This window comes from Actinia tenebrosa, unplaced genomic scaffold, assembly GCF_029948245.1.
Source record: "Actinia tenebrosa isolate PJP-AT-01 unplaced genomic scaffold, QUT_ActTen_1.0 PGA_scaffold1__47_contigs__length_23844297, whole genome shotgun sequence".
NCBI classification, from domain to species: domain Eukaryota; kingdom Metazoa; phylum Cnidaria; class Anthozoa; order Actiniaria; family Actiniidae; genus Actinia; species Actinia tenebrosa.
This window is the reverse complement of record NW_028292578.1, coordinates 3,523,130-3,543,965: the sequence shown is the minus strand read 5'-3', so window position 1 is coordinate 3,543,965 and position 20,836 is coordinate 3,523,130. Positions and strand designations below refer to the sequence as shown.

Below are 20,836 nucleotides of genomic sequence, written 5' to 3'. Positions count from 1 at the left end.
AAAGTATTCAATTTGCTGCCATGCCACTTTTCCTTTAATAGCATATATTTTGCATTGTACTTTTACATACTAATACTTTTGATGTCATTTTTTCACATGATGTCCTTTGATGTGCTAGATTCTTCAACTGAGATAAATCTGTACAAGGATCTTGACTGCAGACAGCATGGTATGCTAGATGTATCCTTTTAGGTAGTTTATAACTATTAGGGGTATGGTGGGTTGGGTATAAATTGATTGGTCTGTCAGAGTAAACTACTCATGTCCAAACCCTGGATCCACCCCTGAGAAGTATCCACTTTTGGTCTTCAATTTCGTCCTCATTTCTGCCTCAATGAAGTCTTTGAATATAGTAACATACTAAAACATTATTCTTGTAACTTTATCGAGGATATTAGTTTAAAAAAACTGCCTCGTTATTTTCCTGAGTTCATCTAGTAGTTGCTCTTTTCTAGTAATCTAGTAGTGAAAGCCGCTGACCGGCGAAATAGATTCAGCTGTCATGCGTGGACCACAGGAAGCCCATTCTTTGTGTATTTATTTTTATGTTGAATATGTTGAGTGTTTGTTTTCATGCGGATAAAAATTTTGGAGAGTCTAGAGGGAAAGTAAATCTTGTAAAACTACTGCAATGTACAGATGATATTCAAGGTCATATTCTAAAGTACCATCTAAAGTACCATCTTTCACGAGAAAACTTGACAGAGTATCAACTTATCTTGGCCAGGTCAGGAAAATTTTAAGTTAATGACAATGATGTCTCTGGTTGGTAGATCTATCCAAAACATAAATATAGTATTGGGCAGTTCTGGCTTCGAGATAAAAACAAATAAACAAAATAAACCTTACAGTTAAGGCATGTTGTGATATCAGTCTTTCGATTCCAATACTGTTTTCTAAAACCGTTTTTTACAATTTGTGTGGTTAAAATGTTTTAAAAATATATTAGACCAGTTTAAACAGTGAATTTATATACATTTAAAGATAAATCGCATTCAAAGCTATTTGCACCTTTTTGACGTAACACATTAAATCTCAAAAATACTGAAAGTTTGTCGACCTGTTCACTTCTCAAAACCTGCTGGCCGCAAAATATTATTTTAATTTCTGTAAGAACTACCTTTTATCTCTTCTGTACTCAAATATTATAGTCCTACGAAGTCTAACTTTTGAGTTTTGATTTTTTTTCCTAAGCCATATTTTAGCCAACTGGCCAAAGTCGATTATCGATGGTCGGTAAAATTAAAATATCTAGATATAAATAAGTTCATATTTAACTTTAAGGCCACCCATCTTTGCATAAGATATATATCTACTATAACATGGAAGGATTTAGCGTTGTGATGATTTGTTATGGAATTACGAATTTTTAAACATCGCCCAAATTTTATGAATGAGAAGTAGTCAAAATCACTAATTTGGCCCCCAAGGGGACCCCCCCTGAAACTTTGCAAAAAAGCGCCGAGACACAAAACAAAATGTGTTTTGGAAATAACCTTGGAAGGGTACACTCACACACAAAGTTTGAAAGAAATCTATTTTTTCATCCAAAATGGTTATGTGGTTCTTACAGAGACAGCCTCTTTAAAGGTAAATTAAACATTATAACAGCAAATATCTATCATTTGGTGTTCAACATTATCTTTGAGGATATTTTTAAGCAAAATTTATGTAAGACATATTTCTATTACCTAAAAGATCAAACCTTCAAGGGGGGTTCCGTGGAGTCCTTCGACCCCCCCCCCTCCCCCCTGGATCCGCCACTGACCCGCAAAGTCGTTTTTCCATACGGTCACACTGTTTAAAGGTGATACATTCATTCTCTCTCGCACACTCACTCTAATAATAAAAAATCATCAAAAAGAAGCAAAATTATACTTTTTTCCCATAATCCAAAATCCAAAAAATACATTTATTAATAATGAGAGGAATTTGGAAAAAAGCACGGAAAAAACGCAAAATAAACGAAAGTAAGAAGAAAAACCAATTTTTTGACACTTAACTTGTGACACTTACAACACACAATCTACGTGCACTGCGGCATTAATATCAACCAAAGCAAGAAGACAAACTTCTTGACCACAAGAACAATGCTAAGACCACAACACAATATCTTAACCCGTTTGGACCAAGACAGTATTACAGTTATACGTCAATCGACTGGTATCTTTATTCTTCTAATGACACGCTTTATATTTGTGGTAACACGACCAAAAAAAAGTTTGCAGTCAATTTGTCATATATTTATTAGTAGAATTGTAAAGTTTCATGGGGATTGTCATGTCCTGATAAAAATTTTGAATTTTTGAATCCTACAAGTTAGAAAGAAGTGTATTCTGAGCTGCAAATAGTCACTGCTAAACTCCGCTAATTTCTTAGTAAAATTTCATAATTTAAAAATTAAGCAATCATTTTTTCGATAGTTTACGTGCGATCTTCACTAAATTAAGTCATATGCGTATGAAAACGTTCAATATCAAATTCTTTTTCATATCAAATATTTCAGTTTTTCTACAGTGTGACGACACATGAAAAACCTCACTTAGAGTGCAACCACGTGACCGAAAATTAATCGAAGTTAATTTGTACTACACAGTCTGCTGTAAGCCATGATATTTTGCAAGATTCCGTTTATGCTTTCAAACCCTCTAAAATGAAGCATTGACGCTTCAAATAAAACCTAGTGATCAAAATAAATTAGTTTAGTCTTATTTCTAAACGATTGGCTCAAGGGATGATGTACGCAGTATGTATTTTTAAATGTGACAACAACAAAAAACGAGTAATCACGGTTCGAGTGTCCTCACTTTAATCTAAACTAAATTAATCTTAGGAACAGAAAATGATGAATAATTGATAATATTTTGATTGATTCTAAGTTGTTTTAGACATCATTTCATTAGTTACAGCCACAGTGCAAGTTTATTATCACATCTCAGATATAGCGCCTTTTGGCTACGAACTATTCCAGCTATACTACCAGCGCATAATATCGAAGAACATCATCATTCAACAATTGGCAAGCATCTCAAGCGAATGGACACGGAATTGTTTAGTGAACATTTTACCTTCTTAAAGAAATCAAAAAAAAAGTTGGACTGTCTTATTCATGAGATGTTCAAGATCAGACTTAGTGCGAGTGACATGTTTTTGATTAACTTTAAAAACTACTCCAATGAAAACTCATTCATAAACATAATTCTTATAATTTTGATAATGATGTCAGAGACATCGAAACGCTAGTCTTTACTGTTAAAGGTCTACAAAAAGTTACACTATAGGACAATGAAAAAAGGTTTTAGCTGCAGCCTGCTATAATGACTTAAATCATGAACCATCAACAATGTGGCTCTTACTTATCGCGTTAGTTCGTGAACTCGCTCAGGATTTTATAACGTGGGTGTTCAAAAACCCATAGTTATTTCAACAAATTATTTTGGCATCGCAGTTGAATGATGAGGTATTTTGCGGCGACCCAGCTGTAATATGGTGCCTTCTCTTGTCTTTGATCAACACCCACGTTCACCATTGTACAAGGACATCACATCTAAGTGCTATTTAATGTTATCTTTATAATCAGTTCTTTTGATATCAAAGGATGGTTTTGTTCAAGATGATCCATCAGTCTCTTTTATTCCGCACTTTGTTATTTTTCTGACCAAGCCAAGAGGTAATCACAATTTTACCTTAAAATGTGTTAATATATTTTTGGCTTTTTTTATTGTTCTTATTCTTCGATTGTACGTTACGTCATCGCGGCCATGTTGGTGCCATTTAACAAAAGATTTCTCACTAGCATCCACTGTTAACGGCACCACAATGGCCGCCATGCTTTTGTCTTTTGACTCTCTTGGGAATGCTTGCAACCCATCAATTCACCATTTTCCATACATCGGTTCACTGGTCAAACACAAAGCATTCAGTTGAGGTTGCAAGGTTCAAATTTAAATAACCCTTTGAAAGTACCTTGGCGCCTCGCTTGAGCGCTTTGTGCTTGACCAGTGAATCGATGTCTGGAAAATTGTGAATTTTAGTTCTTATTCAAATTGCCTAAACCTTTTTTTTGTTGTTGTTTTGTTGTTGTTTTTTTTGTTTGTTTTTTTGTTTTTTGTTTTTGTTGTTGTTGTTGTTGTGTTTTTTTGTTTTGTTTTTGTGTTTTTGTTTTTGTTTTTTGTTGTTTTTTTGCGATTCATGTTTCGAGCCAGTTTTTTATTTATTTATTTCTTATTTTTTTAATCGTAATATCGTCGTTTTAGACTGTCCCATTCAAAACATTTTCTTGGATGCAAGGCTATAAGCGAGAAAGGACGTGCACTGTGTCACTTTTCTATCATTTTATAATCTAAAACTTCTCCTTCTTACTAATATCGAGGTACTCTTTTCATACATGGGATTCTCCTTGATACAAGTACTCGATATAGGAGAGGGGGGGGGGGGGATGCTCTAAGGACACCCACCGCTTAATAAGGACACCTCGTTATTAAGGACACGTTTCAAAGTCCCAACGAAAGCTCATACATTTTCTGTTAAATTAACCCGCTTTATAAGGACATCCGTTAATAAATACAAAGGACACATTTCTAGGACCTGAATGACAGTTTCCGTTTATAAACAACCCCGCATTAAGGACACTTGAAATTTGAAGACGTCTTTACAGCATTTGTTTGTTGATATAATGAGCATAAAACGCATTACATTGTCAGTTTTTGCATATCAACGGACCACACACTGATTACAACAAGAGATTACAACAAAAGATTAAATTTAATTTTAATTTTTAAAAAAGTCACATTGATCACCTTTATACATAAAAGAAAGACAAAACACGAAACTCTATTTATCATATGACCCGTACGGCCCTGCTCGAGCGCTCTAATAAAACCATTGGAAAAAGTCACATGATGAGGGCCGTACGGCTTTGGGCGAGCAGGGCCGTACGAATCCGTACGGCCCTGCTCGAATCCGCGCGCTTTCTCTTTTTTAGCTTTTATTTACTATTTCTTTCTTTCTTTTATTTTTTATTGATTTTTTCGTGACGGTCATATGATAAAATGCTTATTGACTGAGTTAGGTCGGGCCGTACGGGAAAATATTTAGCTCTCGGTCATTTGTACGGCATCACCTCGAGCCAAATATTTTCCCGTACGGCCCTCCCACTCAGTCAATAAGTACATAATATCCTCTTTACACATAAAAGTGACTGCCTACTTTTGAACGTTCGATTTTAGCCCACGATGTGCGCGCGCCTGCTCAAAAACCTCTGAAAAATCTACAAGATCTTATTGAAGAACCATACACGTTTTGAGCTTCAACAGGGCAAAACGCTCAAATTTTGCACGGGACTCTATATTTTAATAGCTCATTCAGAAAAAAAAAAAAAAAAAAAAAACTCCAAAAAGGTTATATCAACAATTTAGAAAAAGTTTATATTTCTAACACATGAAAAAATAAATTTTTGTAGGGATTTTTGTTCGACTTTATCAGAGATTTTTTAAGAGCACCGAAACTAGAAAATATGACAAATCAATGTATCTCTTTGTCTTTTTGTCGAAAATGTCCATGTATTATCGTAGAATGATTGACTAGCCTTCATTCGTGCAATCATATAGTCTGCAAATAACTATTATCTTATGAATCTTATTTTTTTCTAATCACTTACGGTGGCGCAAGTTTTGCTCCAAAAGCTTGTGCGTAGGCTTCCATTAAATGCTGATTATCTCGAAAACGAGCTCGGGACACCCAATTTTTCTTTCCAGATTTGGAATCAGCATTAAATTTCAATTAGGAAAATCGAAGTTTTAAAAACATTTTAAATTGTTTTCCAAAAATAGGCAGTCACCTTAATAGGATTTTTAATTGAATTTTTTGCTATTTACTCCTATATTCTACATTATGAGCTGAAACTTTGCCACTTACTGATATCGGGTTGTCTTTTTATTTTTTGGGTTCGTTTTTGCACGATTGCTTGGTTCATGAGGCTAGAATCACGTGACCTTTATGTTGGCATATTATTAACCAAATCTTTTGTACACGTTATTCTTTTCTTTTTTTTTCTTTTTTTTTTTTTTTTCCCACAACTACCTAGTTTTGCTCTTTTTAAGCCTAGATTTTGATATTGAATTAGAGTGACGTCATTAAACGCGTAGAATAGATATTGGTCTAATACACTTTAATAGACTTAAATTCCATTGTTCTCTTTTGTGCCTATTAGACTATCACACGTTGACTATTAATTTCTATTTCACGGGCTAAATGCCTTCACTCTATGTAAGGAAAGCACTATACGTATTATATTAGCTGGCATAGCTGGTAAACACCAATCAGTATTACTCCATTTTCGATTCTCTGTGGCACAGGCCGCCTCGATTGCGTATAAATTTATTTTGAATATTCATGCATTGCAGTGAAGGAACGTGGAATATCAGTGTTTATTATTGTTGAAGTTGTGCATTCTTTACTTCACTGTTTGTATTAGTGGATATTTAGATACTGATTAGAGGCTGACACTGAATAATTGAGTCTGTAACAAGGAGCACAGCTGTATTTGGCTAATTCGATAAGGGTCTATATTACCATTATAAGATCATAATCACTCACTATCGATGGAACGATTTTATTGTCACAATCACTCGTTCTTTTGTCTTCCATCAGTCGTTCTGCATAAATCACCAAGCACTTTATTCATTTCGATTGATCGTTAAGAATAACAAAGATAGGAATGATTTCCCTGGAGAATATTATAAACTCTTTGAAGCGCTGCAGCAAAAGTTTCACAAAACTTCTTTTCTTGGTTTGGAGTCAAAAATATCGCTTTTTAGGCCCACAAAATTAACATTAATATTGATTCAAAACCAGAACTTTTGGTAGTATGGCTTTTATAACAGTTCGTTTTGGAGGTAGGGACTGTTTTCTGTTCATCATGAGTTCTGTGATTTACAAGTCAGATTCAGTTTGGATATTTGTTTATTATGAAGTAAATTGCGTTGCTAGAACTGTTCCTACTGTTAACCTGAAATCTATTTCTGGACGAATTTAGATAATGAGGAAGAGCTTTTTAACCCTAATTGTGTCACACTCAACCTCATGGATAATATTCGAAGAAGGTGCCGTTGTCAGCGAGGAGGTAAGAAAATACTTTGGTGCTGAACACTACAGTCATGCGACTGTGCTAGTACTTTTTTGCTAAATAAAAAATTCAAGTTAAATTCAAAAGTTTAGTTCGAAATTCTGTGTGAGAATCAAGCTGTCTGTTGTGCAGGAATGAATAAAAATTAGGTTTTTTTCGATGTACAAACTGAGTCAAGCAAAGCTTGAAAAGCATATATTGAACAGGAGTGGAGACGATCATTATGACTTCCATATATTAAAAGGCAGGGGTGCTGATCGGTCGTTTGAGCAGCATTAAAATACGTGTACGTAGCTTTATTGTCCTGTACACTATTCTTACCTGTGGTACTAGTGGTAAATATGTGTCGTGGTTGGATAAACCGCATCAAAACGTCCAGAAGCCATTTTCACTTGTTACGTCATGCTCTACCTTCTGAGTTGCAAAAAGCAAGGTCCAGGCAACTCATGCAGGTAAACCTTGTTTAGCCAAACGAATTACTCTTTAGAGCGCTTTATTTTTGTATGAACAAGGGGAGAATACTGTGAGCTCGTTGCGGATTGGATGAACTCAGTGCATAAAAACATTTGTCGAGAAGCCATTTTAATGTCACGTCATGTATTATTTCATTCATGCGAAAAACGCGCATCAAAAACACTAAACGTTTCCATTTTCCTTTTGCAAGCAGAGTATCCATCGCTAAGCTGTAATATTCATTTAACTTTTTTTATGGCCTGTAGTGATTTTAGACTTATCTGATGAAGATGGCGATCTCAAGAACCTCCCCGAATATTCTAATCACTACGCTGACAAGTTTCTCAAAGCAAGACAAAAGTTTGTTCTTATCAAGATAGAAAGTAAGTAAATGAGTGTGATTTTGGGTCACCTCGCCAGCTCTTTAGATACGAAATCTTCCTCTGACACCATTTTTTTGACATAAGACGGCATCACATTATGGCTTCTCTACGACTGCATTGACTTAAGGTGGCTGGACCCCCTCACGCTTGACCGTTACCTTCCACGGTTGGAACGCTGGTGCATAAACGTGTTTTATCCGATTGCAAATCTTTTTTGCACATAAGTCACATAAAGATTGAATTAATGTTTGATACAATTTTTAATGACATCGGACGTCATAACATGTGATTATGATGAAATATTTGTTTTCGTTTAGAAAATAATTTTAGCCTTGCAGACCGTTCAACACTAAAATGCTTCGTACCACATAATTATATACTAGATGCCTCCATTTGTAGGGATTTTTGAAAAAATCTATATAGCTAATTATGAGATATTTGAGATTATTTAGATATAGTGCATAATCTACTTCAAAACTAAACAATGGATTTCATACGGCCGAAATTAATATTTCAGAGCTATATATTCACAAAAGTCATTGCTTATTTAGTTTTACTCTGTATCTAGTTTTAAAAGGAACATTTTGAAGGTAATCGACTTATGCGATTTCATGAAAACGTATAGTGCAGAAGACGGGGTAAACATTTGATGCGCACTTTTCATCGCAGTTTTCTAGTCAATCTTACTAGATCTTCCATTATTCTAAAATTCGCTGATCATTTCTCTCAAAACTACGTCAGGATACAAATTAGAACTTAAACTAATATCACACAAAATTGCAAGACTATTGAACTCATTTAAAGCGATCTAAAGCGAACGAGAAATACAGAAAACATTGATCGTTTCCCAACGATTTGATGCTCTGGGAATTCTATTGTTTGCTAATGACCATAACACCAAATTCTTTCGCACCATGCACGGTCTGATGTCGCTTGGCCGCTTTCCGATTTACTCCCGAAGTATGGTTCTCTATTTAAACTCAAAAGTCTTGCTCGCTTCTTTCTTGAAGTTTTTATTTGAGGCATGTTCGCCGATTCTATTCACTCACACTGACGGCAAAGTACATCATGACAAACGTCCCACGTTTGAATAAAAAAAACTGTTTATTACCAAACTTCGCGGGAGTAAATCGGAAAGCAGCCAAGCGAGATGTCGATTACCTTCAAAATGTTCCTTTTAAAACTAGATACAGAGTAAAACTAAATGAGCAATGACTTTTGTGAATATATACCTCTGAAATATTAATTTCGGCCGTATGAAATCCATTGTTTAGTTTTGAAGTAGATTATGCACTATATTTAAATAATCTCAAACATCTCATAATTAGCTAGATAGATTTTTTCAAAAATCCCTACAAATGGAGGCATCTAGTATATAATTATGTGGTACGAAGCATTTTAGTGTTGAACGCTCTGCAAGGCTAAAATCATTATTTTCTAAACGAAAACAAATATTTCATCATAATCACGTGTTATGACGTCCGATCTCATTAAAAACTGCATCAAACATTAATTCAATCTTTATGTGACTTATGTGCAAAAAAGATTTGCAATCGGATAAAACACGTTTATGCACCAGCGTTCCAACCGTGGGAGGTAGCGGTCAAGCGTGAGGGGGTCCAGCCACCTTAAGGGAAGGTACCTAACGTTTATTATTGGGTAAAAAGGGATGGGGGATTCGCAGTAAAATTGAAAAAAAAAAACGGTTGCGAGCCATCCGTCTTTTACTTATTAAACTGGTCAACAAGTAAACAGCTCTCGTCAAAATGATTTTAATGATGAGCCCTCTCCCAAGTAAAAAAACGTACCTTCCCTAGTTTTTTTGTTGTCGTTGTTGTTTTTGTTTGTTTGTTGTTTTGTTTTTTGTTTGTTTGTTTTTTGTTTGTTTGTTTGTTTGCGCTACTCAACACGTCAACGCGCACCATCGATTTTTGGATGCACCTCGCGCACGCACCAATCAGCAGCAGGTAGGGGGACTCGCGATCGATGCCAAAGATATACGGGTTTAACTCGCGGATTTACGAAGACGGGTACAGCAGATTTACGGGTATTTTACCAAGACCTAAAGTTATTTTGGTATCGCAAACGGAGGTTAAAAATATCTTATAAATATACGATGCACGAATGTAAGAAGTTCGTTAACGACTTTTGCATAATTTGTCTAAGACCTAAAGTTATCGTACCCAAGCCAGAACCCTTTTGGTGTTGTGGTAAAAAAATGCAGATAGAAGATGACACGTCAGCACAGTGTTACGAGTGTGGTAAGAATATTCGTAATGCCGTACCAAATGCTACCAGAGAGCAGTATTACGCCAATGGAGGTCGTAAGAAAACGCCATATAAGAGATTAAAATACTTCAGGGACTGGATGAGTCATATCCAAGGTTTACATCCGATATATTTAAGCGACGAAGTAAAGAAGAAAATCATAGACCATTTAGAAGAGCCAACCCCGCAAAGTCTACGGAAAACGCTGAAAAAATTAAAACTAGGGAAATATTACAAAGCTATTCCCTATCTTTTGTCTGAAATTACCGGTAAGTCTATTCCTGAGGTTTCTGATATGACAAAAGCCGAGTGGATGTTTTGTCGGCTGAATAAGGATATTCCTTATTATCCTGACGTAATCTATGAAATATTTTACAAAATTGACCCCAACCACCCCCTGTTAGGATGGATTCCAAGAAGATAGTGGATCTTATGGCATAAGATGAGCGAATAGCATAAATCTTATGGCATAAGATTACGCGTAATTTCCAGACTGACGTTCAATATGTAAATAGAATCCCGTCACGATATTTACTGAGCAAGCTTTCTTTGAAGCTCTTCTTTCGCTTCTTGGTAGATCTTTTTGCGAGATTCCTCGGAAAGATCTTTTACGACTGTTTTTTTATTCCTTATGTCCGTCTTTAGTTTCTCGTATTTGTCTTCTTCGGCTAAGATAAGCGAGAATTCTACGTCGTCTATCTTTCTGTCACGCAAAGCCTTTGAGACAAGGTCGGTAATAGTATTTACTTTAGCCCTAGACAGAGCTATTGTCGTGTCATGCTTGGATATTTTCGTGGATAGCTTTTTCATAATACCCGTAGCAACAGCAGAAATAATACCAGAGGTTGCCCCAACGCCGGCCAAAGGAACTCCAACGATTATTCCCGGCCCAGTAAGCGAAGTAGCAACGCCAGAGCCCGTTAACACAACAGATATGGATCCTGAAGTTATCGCAATCTTATGTAGCGTACTCCGGGCTCTAACGTACTTTTTTCGGACTTTTTCATAGTGTTTTGCCTGCCCTTCCAAGTAAGCCAGGATTAAGTTCGCTTTATTCAGGCGAAAGTTTTCGGCGTTTAATTCGTTAGGTCCCTCCTTGGGTAGATCAGGATAAAGTGGAGGTGCTGATGGTATAACATCCATTATATATACTAATGTACGACGCTTTTGGGAATGATATTGAGGAGCAGCCACATCACGACAACAGGGATTATGCCAACTGGAGAGCATTTAGGAAGATGTTTCCGCATGCAGACCCTAGTAAGTTTGAAAGAAGACCGGATGGGATTTACTATAAAGGCTCCAGAATGTACAGCAATGCGGACTTGGAGCCAAAGAACCCAAAACCCGAGCATAAAGAAAGGCAGCCTAATTTTCCAGAGAATTTATTACCGGCAACGGAGGATTACCCATTTTACGATAACAAAGGCGGCGCAAATGACTTTGCTAAGATGGTTACCTCCTTAGAAATCCCCGTGGGTTCTACGACTTTCAAAATAAAAGTCAGAGACATCTTTAGAGAAACTGCCATGAAACATACCTCAGGGAAAGAATCCAGAGAATGGTTATCAGGTCCCAACATGCGGTATTGGCCGCAGCAGTTAAACTTTGCTGTCTGGGCTGCTACTAAAGGATGCGGTATAGCCGCGGACATGTTCCATATTCCTTTCCTGCGATTTCATGTTGCTTTTACTATTCGTAGGATATTGTTTGAGTTAGGAGCACCGCTTCCTAGTGACACTATCTTTAAGCCGAAGGATAACAAATATGACAAAGTCGCATGGGAGCGATTAAGGAATGAGTTTAAGCTTACCAACCCCGATTTTCGCAACAAAGAGGGTGCCGCCCATGGTTTAGGAGAGACTTACACCTATGCTTCGTATGTTGGCGCCAGCATAGAAACTCCGGGTATGGGGTATCCTAGCAGATGGGAATTCTCCGACTTAGGGGGTAAAGCGTCAAAAGGTGATTTGATTTACTTCATAGAAAGCAAAGAGAAATATCCTTGGGCGCCTTTCTTTGTCGCAAAGGGCATTGGTCTAAAGAATCTCGCAAGGATTAATCGAAGCATCGAAGCCTTTGTTTACTGCATTCTAGGGGCACAGGTTAGCACTCGCAGCCCCATCGTAGATGCCTCCGGTGCGTCGCAGGAAACGCAACAAGTATTCCTTGTCCTCTTCGAAAGCGCTGTTATTGAGAATGAGATCTCTAAGTCGGTGCAGAGATATCAACTTGCAGTGCAGCAGTCTAAAGTGCGACTGGATTACGCTTTGTCGCCTGGTTGTTGGTTGATGCCAAGTAATTTGGTTATCAACGCCAATTCCGTCGTGGGTTACAACAATAAGCTGCAGCGAGCTACCAAGGACATGAAGTTTGGGGCGAACGACGTGAACTCTGACACTCTTAGAAGCATCCCCCATTTCGTGGAGAAGCCTAAGAAGGAGCACGTAGAAAAGCCCGCACCAAAGAACGTAAAGAAGAAGGTTTTGCCTGCGATACCTGAGGAATATGACCATAACTTACTAAAGGCCGGCTTAGCAGCTGCAAGCATTGGTCTGAGTTATTATATATGGCGATGAACAACCCCTACGTAGCTGGAGTAGATTGTGTCTATACGACTTACACAGGCGAGAAAAAATACACCCAGGCATCTTGGGTTGATGTCACGGGCATGTCTGTAGACTTGAACTACTCGGGAAAGAAATTGATAATATGCAGCATTTGCATTGGTACGAGCAGCCATGCCAACGTGGGCTTTAGGTTCCTGGATGAGAATGGCGTACTGCAGCCTATGAGAAATAAGACAAACAACAGGGAGCCTGCGCATTTCTCCGTAGAGCCCAACCCCAGCAGTGCCGAAAATCTATCGGTTTGGACTTTCCACATGGTCGCCGATTGCCATGGGAAGGTAAAGCTGCAAATGCGCGTAGATGACACCGGGAGCGTTTGCATAAATAGTATAGAAAATCAGAGAGATACGGTTTATAACCACGCAACCATTAGCACTCTTACGGCGCTTAGTCTTTAGAAGGGAATTTATTCCCTGAAATATATGAACCCACACGCGAAGGAAGATTGGTTTCTTCATTATTTGGAGGAGAAGGAATACTTAGAACAGCATTGGTATGACACGGGATTGTGGGCGAAGGTTGGGGGCCTGGGATTGATCGTGTGTACTATTAGCATTAACACGGGGTATTCGTGCAATGCTGGGTTTAGGATCGTTGATGAGAATAACCATTCATTACTGCCTTACAGAAAAAAAGATAACAATAGGAACCCAGTCCATTTCTCGTCGGAGCCCCCACCGCAAAGCTCAGAGGACATAACGTCGATAACTTTTCATATGATAGTTAATTGTCAATACGCGAAGCTTCAGGTTCTTCCCAATGACGTTGCCTACCTTCGAATAAATGGCCTTGGTCCTAGTTCCCCTAATGCTGCCTGGTGCCATAAACCCATTTCTACTATGACTGCCCTACCCCTGGTGCCAAATTACCAAGGCGGCGCGAATACTATCTTTACTTATCCCCAGTCGAGGACGCCTCGTGCGCCTGACGACGATAAGCCACCAGTAATACACAAGGATAAGATCAACCCCTCATCTTCTTCAGGAGTACCACCCCAATAGCGACGACCAAGATCCAAATGTTGTTACCCACGAACTTCAACAGTTCACCGCCGGTTCTTAATACCAGGCTTAAAACGCTACCAAGCAAGCCCGGAATGCTTGCTGCCATCTTTTTTCCTAAGTCCGTTAGCCCATTGCCTAATTTCTTTACGCCCGCGGCTGTAGCCTTAAGCGCGTTAAGGATGACTCCTACTGCGGTGCTAATAGCGACCGCAAATGCCAGCGGAATACCATACTTCACCAGAGCTCTTTTTACCTTTTCCTTGGTGGTAAGCCCCAATTCTCTTTCCAGGTTGTCCTTTTGCGCTTGTAATTCCGCGACTCTTTCCTGGAGGGCTTCTAATTCCCTTTGTGCTGCCTCCCTTTCCTCTTCGGGACGAGTTTGGTCATTGATTATTTCCTGCTGCCGCTCTATTTGTCCCTCCAGGTCTTCAATAGCCTGATCTCTTTGCCGGATTTGTTCTTCCTTAGTGTTAATTTCGGCAACCAACTGCCGCCGTTCCTCTAAAGAGCCAGCTATGGTGGTACGTAAGTTCTTAGCTTCTTCCTTGCTTATGTCTAGGTCTTGCAGGGCAAGTTCGAAGGCCTTTTGGGCTTGGTCCCTATCGCGTAGGGCTTTGTCTGTTTGTTCTCTCATTTCTATTATTCTTTGGTTTTTATCGTTAAGTTCTCTCTTTTGAGCATCGAGGAGTAGTCGGTTTTGTCTCATGTAATCTGCTTCCCTTTCCTCCATTGTTTCCTTTAGTCCTTCGACTTCCCTTATCGCTTCGATGCCTTTTTGTTGTCGCTGCATTAGGGCTTTGACCCTTTCAACGGCTTCGTTAAGGTTTTCGTCGTTTTCTTTTAGCCTTTCCATTAAATTAGGTTTCCCTAATGCGTCTTGGATTTCTTTTGGGAGATTACTGGTGAGCCTGTCGGAGTCTCTCCTTTGGTAGAGATTATACCACTTATCCCTTCCTTGATACTGGATTTGAATTTGCCCCTTATCTCCGGTTTGGAAATTAAGGCGGGTCAAGTCCACATTTGGAAATTTCTCCCTTACGTCGTCTAAAAGCCCCCTTAGCATTTCAGTTCTTAGGTCCGTGGAATCCAAGTTTTGCAATTCCAAATATTCTGGAATAGGTCGCCCTGGGTTCCTTGATTGCCACTTATCCTCTAAGGAACGCCAGGCCTCGCGGGCCCTGCTGCCATATTTGCGTCTTAGCTTGTCAAAAAGGCCCCGCCCGTCAACGTTGTCATCAGGAAGTAAAGACTCGTATTCTTCGTCGTTAATGTCTACTTGGCCTTCTTCGGTAAGGGGGTCAAAATCCGTTCCTTCTACTTCCATTATATATGATAAGCTCAAAGTTAAATCCCAACGTATTACCTAAGCAGGTTGGCGGGCTGAAAGCGGAACGCACCTTTCACCGGGTCACCTTTACCCCCAGTAGCGCAAAGCCAGGGGAAACGCTGTACGTAGGCGTGCCCCGCCTAACAGATAACCTAGTGTTGGTTCCTGGCACCCTGGCTTTAAGGTTCGACCTAGCGGTACAGTCAAGCCCCACAGATGAAAGGATTATCGTTAACAACGTGGGTCGCAACATTGTTTCTAAGATGCGCGTAAAGTTCGCCGGGGAATCCTTGCTGGACTTAAATAGGTACGATCTGTATACCACATACAAAGACTTATGGTTAACAGCATTTGACCGCGCGCAAAGGATAGAACAAGGAATTGGTAGTGTCATTCTACGTAAGGTCCGCACACCTACGAAAACGCAACCTACTGACGGCAGCGGAGAAACCGCAGTGGCAGACGCAAAGCGAATAAAGACAGCCTATGGTAGCAAGTATGTCATACCACTGGACTTTGAAGTAATCACGAATCACGGTGTGTATTACCCAAGACAGTTATCCGAGCTACAGTTTGAAGTAACTTTAGCAGATGCTAATAACATCATTGGTGGGCTAAGCACTGCACTTACCACGACAACCCCCTATTCCGTTACCAACTTAGAGCTACAGTACGAAACGGTATACAGCGAAGAGCTGGCCCGTAGCGCTGGCATGGAATACAGCTCCGGGAAGGCATTCTTATACGACCACGTAGTAATGTATAAGACGTTTAGCTTCTTGGATAAGACGGATGAGGTTATCAACCAAAGCATTAACCTCCCCCGAAGAAGTCTCACGGGGTTAATGTTGGTGTTTGCTAAGCCCTACGAGGCCGGTAAGCGCGACTCCGAAGCCTTTCACAACCCTAACATTACTAACGTCGGCGTGAATATCAACGGAGTCCCAAACAAGGTTTACTCCCAGGGGATAAAGCCCGCAGACGTGTACAGAGAGGCCATGCGCAAGTTTGGCGACCAAATTAGCCCCGAGGAATTCTTTAAGGATAAGTACGCGCTGTGGATTGATATGCGCACCATTAACGACGAAGACCTACATGGTCAGGGTTTACGTTTAGTAAATACGCAGGATGGCATAACATTGGAGATCAAACGCACCAAGAACGCCAGTGCGGGCGACGGCGATAAGATAAACTGCTACGTCTTCGTCGTGTCTGACGCGCAACTGAGCGTAGAAATGAATCAGCTAAAGAGCGTTGCCTATTAATGACTTCGTTGCCTCAGCCATTCTAAAAATAAAATATTCCTTACGTATAATATGCTTCGCGTATTCGAAAACAACGAAACCAAACTGCAATGCATAGTGCAAGGCGATAAACTATACTTCAAAGCAAAGGAAGTGGCGCTGGCGTTGGGTTACGAACGCCCAAAAGATGCAATTAAGGTGCATGTTCGTGAAAAGTATAAGGTAAAGCTTAGCGAACTTAGAGTGGAGGTGAATCGCCTCCCCTCGTATTCACAGCCTAATTCCCTGTACGTAACCGAATCTGGGTTGTATCAGTTGATATTTAGCTCTAAGATGCCAACGGCAGAGACATTCCAGGATTGGGTCTTGGAAGATGTCCTGCCTGCGTTGAGAAAGACAGGTAAGTATGAAATAGAAAGGCGGTTTGACACCCCGAATAAGAAAGTCTTCAAAATAGAGAATGAATCTGACCTGCATTTCAAAGTCGTCGATTACATACGCCGGTTTCACCCCCTCGTCATCCTAACCCCCGGCTTAGGCGAACTACAGGACTCCGCCAGCAAGCGCATAACATGTTGGAAAAAAGGTTACAAACGCGGTCAGCCAGATCTACTAATCTCCAACGCCCATAAGGAGTTTAATGGCTTTTGCATAGAATTAAAGACCCCCAAGGGAAACGGCGTCCTGTCCGCAGACCAGTCTAACTTAATTTCGCAGTACGACATGAATAATTTCCGAACCATGGTGTCCGACGATTACGACGTTGTCTGTCGTGCCATAGATAACTACGTGGACGGCATCCGCATTCCTTGTAAATGGTGTATAAAACGCTTTAAGAGCCCCGAGACGCTAAAGACGCACCTTAGAATATTTCATAGATATAATGATCGTCAACCAAATACACTGGCGTGACCTGATTTGCGATAAAGCATACGAAATAAAAAATTACGTCGTCTTCGAAGACATCGACCGTTTACGGTTAGTCCTCAAAGACTTAGAAGGCAAGGAATATTCCCTTTGGGCGCCGGATTGCGTGCGGTACGTAATTCAGGGCGAGGAATTCACCCACTTACGCAGCTATGGTAAGGTAAATGGCCGATGGAAGTTTGACATTGAAAGAAGAGTCACTCCATCTCCTCTTTGTAGTTAAGCGCGTCTGCTAAAGTCCGCTGCGCTTTAGGATCCGCGGAGCACCAATGCCCCACGAAGGATCCTTCGGAGAATACCCTGTCGCAATGAAGGCAGGTGTATTTTTTACGCGGTTTGGGTATCGGTGGCGTAATGCAGTCGGCAGGTAGTTCGCAAGTAATACAGTCCATATATTGAAAGGGTAATTAGAATGCCTCCCAGAAAGGCGGCTGCGTAGGCTAGCATATACCTTTAAAAGGGGTCCTTATATTTATTAATGTTTCTTCTTTTCTTATTGAGTTCTGCATACCTTCTCCAAAAGGGGTCCTTATATTTATTAATGTTTCTTCTTTTATTCTTAATAAACAATCAAAGAATATTAATAAATATAAGAGCGTGTTTTGAGACTCTTTGCGCAAACCCTACTTTACTTACGGGCTTTCCTTACCTCCATGTTTTGAGCATGCCAATCATCAAAGCGATCCAAGTACTCCTTAAAACCGCGGGGATGATGCTGCGGGCACAAGCACTGCCAGATATGATCATCTCCTTTCCTTAAGCCGCCACACGCGTCACAGGGCGCACTCCAATACTCTGCGTTCTCCCAGCGCGTACCTTCGGCGCGGTCGAACTCCGTAAAGCGTTGGTCTATTTCTTTCTTACGAAGAGTTAACTTCCTTATGGTTTCCGCTGGGCAACATCTCGCAGCGATATCACCATGCTCCTCGCATACGACATCCAAATCATAATTACCACGACATCTATGTTGATGCCATGCGTCAGTTAAGAGCTCCCCGCAGCGCGCACACACATCCTTTAAACACACCCTATTTTCTTGGTGGTATTGCAACATTTGGGGCGTGCTAAAGAGCCGATTACAATCAGCACAGCGTCTTTCCTTAGACTTCGAACACACCCTTCCTTCCACGTGATATCGCAGCGCCTGTTTACTGCTAAACTGCCGGCTGCAAGTGCCACAGGTGGTGACGTTATCCACCTCTTTAAAACATACCTTCTTTTTTTGGTGATACTGCAAAGCCTGTTTGCTACTGAACTCCCTGTCGCAATCCTTACACTTCATTATATAATAAGAATTTATTAACCCTTATAAGGGATACTTAATAAAGTCCTGCACGCTTTCCTTCGCCCAACCGGCCATCGTCAAAAGCGCACCAAACCTTTCCGCGCGCTTCAGGCCGCACATTTCATCGTACAATTCCTGCACGCGCTCTTTTAACCGATCGATCTCCTCCCTTTGCATTTCTATGGTGTCTCTTTTATCTTTTGCGTCGGCGGCAATCCTTCTTACTGCGTCCACTGGGTCCATCGTATATATAATGGATCCGAACCATATTCCCTGCAATGCTCTGATAGTAGGACCCACCGGCTGCGGAAAGACCCAATTCGTAGTGGAGCAGCTATTAGGACCCTTTAGATACCGTTTCGACTACGTCGTGCTATTATGCCCCACCTACGTGAATAACCGCACCTGGACGGGCATAGGAGTGAAAGATGACGACTTCTTTGTAGATATCTTAGATCCTAACGAGTTATCCGGCCATCTTAAGTTTTGGCACAAACAATTCCCCAAGAATACGCAAACCCTCCTTATACTGGATGACATTGCCTGTGGGGACGACGTAAAAAGACGCACTTCCGAGCTCGTTAAACTCGCCTTCAGCGGCAGACACGACAATATCAGCGTTTGGTTGCTCTCGCAGCAGCTTACCAGCGTCTCTAAGCCTTTTAGGGAAAACATAGGTTCACTTGTCGTATTTTATACTCCGAGCCGGAGTGATCTGGAAACCATCTTAAGCGACTATGGAGGCGAGATAAGCAAGGAACAGTTACACGAATACATGCGGCATTTAAAGACGCACCAACATTCCAAGATGATCTTCTCTTTGAGGTTTCCCTACACGGTTGGAATCTTTGATTCCTAATGTATATGGATATCGAGCAGCTCTTAGATGAAGTCCCCACGCAGCTAGATGAAAGTAACCTCAAGGAACAACTTAACATCCTTGTGTCTTCTGGGAAGTGCAAAGAAATGATAGGCAAGGAACTTACCCATGAGCAGGTTAATAAGTTGTCGGAAGAGGAAGTCAAGAAATTCCATAAGAGGTATGAGGCTGCCCTTGCAAGTAAGACCACCGACGCCGTAGCAGACTCAGCCATCCGACTTGCCACCAAGCTCCTTGGACTTGCACTGCCCATAGACGACGTGGAGCAACTCCAGAAGGACATAAGAGATGACTATGTCATCGCCCAAGAACTTAAGATAACCTGCGGGTGGTTGTCTTTGAAGTGCGGTAAGTTAATGGCAGTCGCCTCTGCGGCTTTGCACGTAGCTCAGCACGTCGACTTGAAGGAGGTACTAGGTTCCTTCGGAACATCTTGGAAGGACTTCAAGAAGGACAGAGAAGTCGAAAAGGTCTTCCAGGCGGCACTTGCTGAGGTACCTGATCAAGTCGCCTCAAGTACTTAGTCAAGTCGTTGTCAAGTCACCTCAAGTACTTAGTCAAGTCGTTGTCAAGTCACCTCAAGTACTTAGTCAAGTCGTTGTCAAGTCATTGCCAAGTCATTGTCAAGTCGTCATCAAGTTACTTGTCAAGTCCTTCAAGTCCCTTAATATAAGATGAGTGGCACCGAAGAACAACCACCCGTAGAAGATACCAAGATTACCAAGGCTAAATCTCCGGGCAGAGTCGCTGCCGGAAAGAAGCTCGCGGAGATGAACAGGAAGAACAAAGCCAAAAAAGAAGAAAAGGTGGAGGAAAAAGAAGAGGAATCCTTTATTAATCCGGGATACGTCATTGGCGCGTTAGGAGTCGCTATAGCAGCAGGCAGCCTCTACTTACAATGGCGGGCAACGAAAAAGGTAGAACCACCAACGTATCGCGCACCTGTGGAACCGGCTGTTAGAAAAAGTAAGATCCCTGAAATGGAGTAAATTTATCACCACGTGCCGTGGCGACCTAGATTTTCCTTCTCGCTTTGTAATATAATGTCAACCGCGTTATTGAAAACTGTTGAAGAAGCAGCTATCATTACTTCCATCGTTGCGGGTATTGGTTGGGTAGGTAAGAAAGTGCTCAAAGAAGACTTTACTGAAGACCCAAGCAAGAGCTTCGCTAATTTTGCTAAGATGACCGCTGCCGTTGGCGGGGCTATCATGGTAAAGGATTACCTACGGAAGGAAAAGTACCTACCTACGGTGTGATTTTCTAATATATATGGCTAGCGTGGTCGCAGGTGGAGTTATTGCAGCCT

General features: G+C 40.6%; 1 protein-coding gene across 4 annotated transcripts in view; it reads left to right on the top strand.

Moving 5' to 3' along the window:
• Positions 1-20,836, top strand: part of LOC116293311 (uncharacterized protein C22orf15) — a 30,261-nt gene that overhangs the window by 1,705 nt on the left and 7,720 nt on the right. For 2 of the 4 annotated variants that reach the window (XM_089032838.1, XM_089032837.1), the window contains exons 3-6: positions 119-180; positions 442-727; positions 7,037-7,123; positions 7,846-7,962. In XM_089032838.1, the coding sequence (XP_088888964.1) occupies positions 7,084-7,123; positions 7,846-7,962 (157 nt within the window). In that variant the 5' untranslated portion in view covers positions 119-180; positions 442-727; positions 7,037-7,083. Of the gene's footprint in view, positions 1-118; positions 181-441; positions 728-3,496; positions 3,671-6,659; positions 6,897-7,036; positions 7,124-7,845; positions 7,963-20,836 lie in introns of those variants that run through there. The other 2 variants (XM_089032839.1, XM_089032836.1) reach the window with 2 other exon arrangements.